The sequence below is a fragment of the Pseudozyma flocculosa genome (assembly GCF_000417875.1).
Source record: "Pseudozyma flocculosa PF-1 unplaced genomic scaffold scaffold00009, whole genome shotgun sequence".
Lineage (NCBI taxonomy): Eukaryota > Fungi > Basidiomycota > Ustilaginomycetes > Ustilaginales > Ustilaginaceae > Pseudozyma > Pseudozyma flocculosa.
Window position 1 is genome coordinate 947102 of NW_006920877.1, and position 7336 is coordinate 954437.

Consider the following 7336-nt stretch of genomic DNA (forward strand, 5'->3'; position numbering starts at 1 on the left):
GGCGAGGAGAACCTGCCGCTGCGCTGCGCCTGGTCTGGGCTGGCCTGCTGGCCTGCTGGCCTGGGCCCGTCTCCCCCACGCTGGCGGCGACGTGGCAAGCGGCCGGCCTGGCCTGGCTAGGCGTCTTGGCCGTTGTATTCGACCGGGCCTTTTTTCCTATTGGCCCAGTTGTATCCGCCGCCCCAACTCTGTATTGCCGCATCCCCGCGCTGGCTTCCTCGTCGGGCGCCCGTCCGCTGGCCTGGCCTAGCCTGGCCTGGCCTGGCTTGGCTAGACGTGGCCGTGCACCCGACACCCTGTCGCCGGGCCTGTTCGTCGTCGCTCTGGCCGTACGACCGAGTGTACTCTGAGATGCGGACGTCGACGAGCAGAGGCCGTGTCCTGGCCAGAGCAAGCCATGCCAGGCCAAGGTTGGTCTGGTCAGTTGACCGTGCCGGCGTTTGGCCAGGCCAAGCCAGGCCTGGCTAAGACGGCGTAGAGAGGCAGGCAGCGCTGCCGGCGTGGCGGACGTGCGCTGGCACCGAGCCGCGCTTGGCCTGGCCTGGCCTGGCCTGGCCAAGCCGCGCCTCGCCTACCTCTACCTGTCTGGCCCACCTCTTCTCGCGCGGCAAGTTGGAATCTCCAAACCTCGAGGTCTCGGCCTGGCCAGCCGGAACACCTGGGAGCCAACTCCCGGGTTCCGCGACTGGGCCCAGCCGAGCGGTGATCACAACTTTTTCCCCAGCCCGCCCCAAACCCCCCTCTCGCTCTGGCTTTCGGTCGGAGCAGCCATCTCCACCTCCTGCTCGCCATCACCACCGCCACGATCCTCAGCGCCGCCATCCACCTCTTCTCGTCTTCGCCGCATCCGAGTCCATCATAAAGCCGTTCCGCAAAGGCGCGCGCGGATAGTGGACGTCTCGCACCTCTCCCCGTTCCTCACCTCAAAGACACACCTCCCCGACCCGCCTCGGCACAATGGTAAGTCCACTTTGCCTCGCTCTCGCTCTCGTTCTCTCCTCCCCTCTCCGTCCCGCCCTCCCTGACCCCATCCTCTTCTCTCTTCCTGCTCTTCTCTCTCCACCCTCCACCCCGCCAGATCATCCCCGTGCGCTGCTTTTCGTGCGGCAAGGTCATCGGCGACAAGTGGAACGCCTACCTCGCCCTCCTCCTCGACGGCCGCACAGAGGGAGAGGCCCTTACGGAGCTCCAGCTCAAGCGATACTGCTGCAGGCGCATGGTCCTCACCCACGTCGACCTCATCGAAAAGCTCCTCCACTACAACAGTGCGTCCCAGTCCCCCCTCCCCCTCCTGGTTCCCTCGATGGCGTCGAGGATGGCTACTCACCTCTCCTCCCCTTCCCGCCCTTTCTCTCTCTGTTTGTCCGCGCAGTTCACGAACGGAGGAGCCAGGCATGACCGCCTCGTCCACCGCCACGCTCCACGCTCCAAGCTCCAACCCTGTACTATAGCCTCCCAACCTCAGCAACTTGTCAGATCCTCCTCCTACCTCGTCCCTCTCTAGTCCCCGGATCCAAGAGGGGACCCAGCGTCCGGCGACTGACCGTGGCCGGCGCATCTTTGAGGGCGATGCGCCGGCCCTGTCTGCTGTACAAATACATTGCGCCCGATCGAGGCAGGCCTGTACCGAGGATAGCGGGTAAGACGGAGGGGTCAAGGCGGGCGATAGACATAGGAAGCAGCCACGCGCAAGGGCGGGCGGGCGAGCAGGGCCCTCGAGCCAGTCGCTTTCATTGCACTGTCGGGCGAGACACAGCCACGACGGCCAGGGCAAACGGGCGCGGGCGGGGACGGGAGCGAAAAAGGAGCGAGGACGACGATCGTCAGCGATCGATGGTACAGAGTAAAGGGAGGCAGCGGCGCGGCGTCATATGCGCAAGGGGACCGGGGGCTCGACTCACGATAGAGCGTCTGGACGTCGCTGACGGCAAACGGAATGGCGCAGTGCGGGCACTTGCGTTGCCTCGTCTGGATGCGCGAGTCGACGCATTCCTGACAGAAGGTGTGGAAGCACTTGGTAATCAGCCGCGACCGCCAGCTCTCCTGGCACGTCGAGCACATGAGCATTTGCTGCGGTGGCGGCGGCAGTGGCGACGGAGGGCAACGGTTGTGACAGGATGGGACGGGGGAAAAGGGCGGTCAGCGGGTCGACGTCGATCACAGCCCGGAGTCCGTACCGTGCACCTGCAGAGCCAACTCACGAAAGCCGCCTCCTTGGCCTCCTCGTCCGGATCCATGCCCTTGCGGCCCACCTTGCCGCCGCCACCACTCGAACCGGCAGCGGCGACGGCGCGGGCCGCCTTCCTCTGTGCTCGTTCCAGGTCCTTTTCCAGGCGTGCCACCTGCTCCTCGAGCCGCCTCCTTGCGTTCCGCTCGTCGGTCGCCGCGTCGATGAGCTCCTTCGCAGAGCCCTCGGCCTCGGCCTTGACGCGTTCGACCTCGGCCAGCCGCGCCCGAGACGCCTCGAGCTCGGCCTCGAGCGTCGCGATGCGCTTGACGTGCTCCTGCATCGCCCGCTTGAACAGCGTCACCTCGCGCTCGTGCGCCTGCAGCTGCCCCGCAAACGTCTTTTCGTTTTCCGTCAGCAGCTCGACCAGCTTCGTCTGCCGCTCGACGTTGCGCAGCGCAGCGCGGTTCTCGACCTCGAGGCTCTCTTTGATCCGCATCGTTCCGAAGAACTTCTGGTCCGCCTTGGACTTCTGTGGTGCGGCGGCGGCGGTCGAGTATCGGAGAATGGGGCAGCGCAGGGAGATCGTCACTGTCAGTATGGTGCCATGGCAGTCTGCCTCCGCAACAGCTCCCAACGGCAAGCGGCGGCTACCCACCTCGGTCGTCAGCCGCAGCATCTTGTTCTCCATCTTGCTGAGGTCCAGCACCTGGTTGCTGACCTTCTTCTCGAGGTCGCTGTAGGCCGTGCTGAGGCGGTCAATCTCGTCGTAGAGCGCCGTCGAAGAGTCGCCGGCAGCGCGCAGCTCGAGCTTGAGCCGCTCGACCTCGACCTGGAGCTGCTCGGTCGACTGCGGCGGTGCGGCGCTGTCGGCGCCGTTGGTCTCGGCCTGCCCGGACTCTGCGAGCCTCCGACGCAGCTGTTCGACCTCGGCCTGGGCGGCCTTGGCGGCGCTGGCGAGCTTGTCGAGCTGGTCGGCCTCGTCCGCCCCGGTCGATAGCGCCTCGACGGCCGCCTGTTCGCCGCGCGATGCGGCAATCGTGATCCGCAGCCGCTTGACGTAGCCCGTCAGCACCGCCAGCCGCTCCTCCTTGACGCCCACGAGCGCCTTCATTTCGTCGATCTGGTTGAACTTGACCTGCTCGCGATGCCGCCGCTCCGTGAGCTCGGCATTGAGCTCGTCGCGCTGCCGCCGCAGTCGGGTCACATCAGAGTCGCGGCTCTTGACCGTCTTTTCCAGCGCCGCGATGCGCTCGTTGAGCTCCGTCTAGGAGGGAAGGGAACAGAAGTTGGGGGTGGGGCGAGCGGGCGAGGTGGTCAGTCGAGCTGCGGCGTGCGTGGCTTTTCCATCGCCACGCGATTCGAAGGCAGGGCCGCTTGCACGTGCACTCACCCCGCTGGCCTTGGCGAGGCTGGCTTGCTCCTCGCGCAGCTCGGCATTCTCGGTTTCGAGGCTGACAAGGCGTTCCTCGGTCGCTGCGAGCTCGCGCTGCGCCTGTGCGAGCTTGGCACGCAGCTCCTGGCACACCGCAGAAGCCTCGACCCGTTCCGCCGGGATGTTTTGAGACTGCGGCGAGGGCGAGTACCGAGGATGGGCAGTGCGCTTGACGTCAGTGATGGTCTGTCTTCTCAGGCCTCGATGTGCCGATGACGGTTTATTCTGCTCACCTGCTCCTTGAGCTGGTGCACGCTCAGCTTGAGCTCCTTGATCTCCTCGTTGAGGCCCTGGATCTCGGCGAAGCGGGCGTCGCTCTCCCGCTCGGCGACGACGAGGCTATCCTGAGCTTGGGACAGCTGGTCGCGGAGCTCGACGATGGCCTGCGCGTCGGCGGGCGGGTGCGAGGGTGCTGCTGGGCTATCCGCTTCTTGCTTGACCACCACGGTCGAGCCACTCGCTGGCGCTGGCGCTGGCGCGGACGCGGGCGTCGGTGTCGACCCGGCGGCCTTTGGGGCGTCTGGCTGTGCGCTCGGAGACTTGCGCCCCTCTATGACGCGGACCACTTCGCTCTGCGATCTGACAAACTCCTTTTCTAGCCTCGAGAGCTTCGAGGTGCTCTCGCGGAGCGCCTTTTCGCTGCGCTCGAGCTTCGACTGGGAGAGGAAGAGGTCGCGCTTGTAGGCGGCCGACTGCTCGGCCAGCTCGTCGCAGCGCCTTTGCAGCTGTGCGACGTCGGGCGCAGCAGCAGCAGCCGCTGACCCGCCTGGTCCGGAAGAGACAAACGAGGCGATGGCGTCGAGCTGGCCCTCTAGCAGCTGTTGGAGGGCGTCGGCGGAGAGCTCGGGGTCGATCGGAACGAGCCGCTGACGGTGTTCTGGCGGTATCCGGGAGACGACGCGCTCCACAAGCTGGTCCCAGAAGAGCCGCAGATGAGAGGACGAGCGTTGTGCCCGGTCTACATCGCCCTCGGCAGCCTTTAGGCGGCGATTGGATCGCGACAGCTTCCGCCGGCTATCGAGCAGCTGCCGATAGATGGCCTCCTTGCGATACGCCTGCAATGCGGATGAGCGGGAACGGCGGGGCAGGGCGTCATGAGGTCAGCGGTGGCAAGGGCGATGGGCGACGTCGCCGGGGCCGAAGCCGGCGAGACGGTGATGCTAGACTGACCTCGAGCTCCTTGTAGTTTGGCCATAGGTTTTCGGACTCGTCCTCGCCGTCATCTTCGTCGCCGCCGTCTCCAGCCCTGCCGGTGGCCGGGCTGCTGCTGGACTGGAGTCGTTTCCGCGGCCCGTCGTCAGTGGCTGAGAGGTGGTTGATTGACCTCTTGCGAGCATCGGTGGCCTGTGACGCCATGGTGGCGGGTGGCCGAATCCACTGGGGGGCCGAGCTGGGTGGGATGGAGCCGTAAACGTGCGACGACGGTCCGAGACCCAGAAGCAAGGGGAAGAGTACAGGGAAGAGTGGGGCTACCGAAGGTCGAGATGGGCTAATCGCTCGACGAGGTGGCTCGGTCGGGGCCGGGAAAGGACGAGGGGGTCGTGGTGCGGGTTCTATGGGGGGCTGCGCAGCGCAGTCGGGGGCGAGCTAGAGAGATGGTGGATCCGGGTCGGATGCGTGCGAGACGATGCTGATTGGTGGTATGGCGACGATGGGATGCAGGTGGGGATAAGATGGTGGGCAGAGAGGGTGAGATGAAGAGACGAGAGAGAGGAGAGAGAGGAGAGAGGGCGCGCCATCTCCAAATGTCGAAATCGGCGGAGGCGGCGGCGGGGGCGGCAAAGGCACCTCGCCAGTGTCCGCCACGCCCGCCCCGATCACCCTCCTGACTGTCCAGACAGACGGCGGCCACCGACGATGCCTCTTCGGTTGCTGCCTCGCCGCTTCCTTCTCACCTCCATCCTTTCCACCGCGACCGCGCTCCCGCCCGCTCTTTGGCACCATCGTCTATCCCTGACTGTGCTCGGGACGCCGCTCGCCATGTCACAGGCGCCACCCCTCGCACGCTCAGCCCTCGCACGCCTCTCCAACTCACCGTCCCGGCTCGCCGCCAGCCTCAACCGCGCCCCCTCCAACAGCAGCCGGACAGGCCCTTCCGGTGGCCAGGCTAGCTGGCAGCGCAGCCAGCACAGCAAGCACAGCCCTCGCCAGCTTTACACTCGCCCCAGCCATGCTCGATCCCCCGCCCCTCGTTCCCGTGCCTCGACTTCGACCAACCCCCTCCGAGCGCCGACTGCATCCCCTCGACGCACCCTGGCAACCATCGTCCCAACTCAGCAGCACCCAGTCGACTCGATCTCGCCTGCGCCCGCGTTAGAGGGCCGCCTCGCACAGCTGCACGCTCTCCAGCGCCTCTTTGACTCCGACAGCGGCATCGACAGCGCCCTCTGGCGCTCCCGCCTCGCCAGGACCATCCAATCCCTCCAGCAGCACTCCACCCCCGGTACCACCCCGGCTCCTCTCCGCGTACTCATCGCAGGCTCCAGCCTCAGCCGCACAGCCGATGTCGTCGTCTCCCTCTTCGACGAGCCGCTGCGAGAGCAGGCCGCAGCTGGCCGCACAGACCTCGAAGTTCTTCGCCGTGCCCTCTCCCAACCCGGATCCACAGATTCGCCTCGACGCTTCACTGTCCAGCACGGCTTCGGCCCAGCGCAGTGGTCCGAGGGCCAACGCAACGTTTCGATCGACCGAAACTGGCTCCTCGACGCCAACATCCAGCTCACCGTCATCCTCGATCCCACCGCCGACGCAGCAGTGCACGAGGCCGTGTACGACAGCGACATCGCCCTCTTTGTGACCGACTCGTACGCCCTCGAGCAGGCCCTCGTCCAAGCCAGCAGCGGCCCGTCCTCGAACAGCCCGCGAAGCCCCGCCACGCTCGACCTGGCCTCGCAGTTTGCCTCGAAACCCAACGTCCATGTCATCGTCAATCAGCTCACCGATCTCGCGCCCCAGCAGCACCTCGCCGCCCTCGAGGCCGCCATCGGCCCTGCCGCGGTCGAGCAGCTTGCCCAGTCATCTTCGTCCGCGCCGCTGCTCGCCGTCTCCGCTGCCGATGCCATCGCGGCCAATGCCGCTCTCAGGCAGGCCCTGACCGGGCCCGATGTCGAATCCTCGTCGCGCCTCTGGGATGAGTTCAGCGGCCGCTTCACCGCGTCCAAGGTGGCCGACGTCCATCGCCTCATCCAGGGCGGTCCGGGCGGGCGAGCGGTGGGCAACAGCCTTGCTCTCGTCTCGCAATCGGCCCAGGTGGTCATCGATCACTGCATCAGCGACGTAGTGTCGTTCTGCGCATCGGCGTCGGCTTCCTTCGAGCGCCTGCTTGCCGTCTCCGCAGCGCTGCAGTCAGAGGACGCTGGGATCCAGCGGGAAGCCCACGACCGGGTCTGGCCTTCCATGTCGACCACTGCCACGAAGCGACGGGGAGCGCTTTCTGGCAAGGTCAAGAGCTGGTCGCCGACCGGGCCCGGCTCGGCCAGCGCGATCGACGAGGCGCTCGCCGAGACGGCCGACTCGATCGCGTCCACCATGGAACGCCGGCTGCAGTGGTGGAAGCTGGTGTGGAAGGTGGACGACATCCGAGCCGAGCTCGAAGGCGTGTGCGCCGGGTTCGCCGCCTCGCTCGAGTCCGTGCTGGCCTACGAGTCGGGGCGTCTTGCCGCGCTCCAGGTGCAGCAGGCCGACCGCGCCGAACGCGCGCTGACGGAGCTGAGGTCCGTCGCCGCCAGGCTCGA

General features: G+C 66.7%; 3 protein-coding genes across 3 annotated transcripts in view; 2 read left to right on the forward strand and 1 right to left on the reverse strand.

The window, feature by feature from the left end:
* Nucleotides 1-957: 957 nt before the first annotated feature.
* PFL1_03240 (uncharacterized protein) lies at nt 958-1398 on the forward strand (the record flags this gene model as incomplete). The annotated part of the gene is made up of 3 exons (XM_007880755.1): nt 958-960; nt 1079-1265; nt 1373-1398. 3 exons carry the CDS (start codon nt 958-960, stop codon nt 1396-1398), a joined length of 216 nt encoding a protein of 71 aa, XP_007878946.1.
* A 332-nt stretch (nt 1399-1730) lies between these two features.
* Nucleotides 1731-4958, reverse strand: PFL1_03241 (uncharacterized protein; the record flags this gene model as incomplete). Its single annotated transcript, XM_007880756.1, has 7 exons — nt 1731-1738; nt 1902-2070; nt 2202-2699; nt 2826-3434; nt 3561-3734; nt 3836-4657; nt 4773-4958. 7 exons carry the CDS (start codon nt 4956-4958, stop codon nt 1731-1733), a joined length of 2466 nt encoding a protein of 821 aa, XP_007878947.1.
* Nucleotides 4959-5582: 624 nt separating this feature from the next.
* The window catches only part of PFL1_03242 (uncharacterized protein), a gene marked incomplete at both ends in the record, with an annotated part of 2851 nt that continues 1097 nt past the window's right edge, over nt 5583-7336 (forward strand). Inside the window, one exon of the mRNA XM_007880757.1 lies at nt 5583-7315. Coding sequence (XP_007878948.1) covers nt 5583-7315 — 1733 coding nt within the window. The remainder of the gene's footprint in view (nt 7316-7336) is intronic.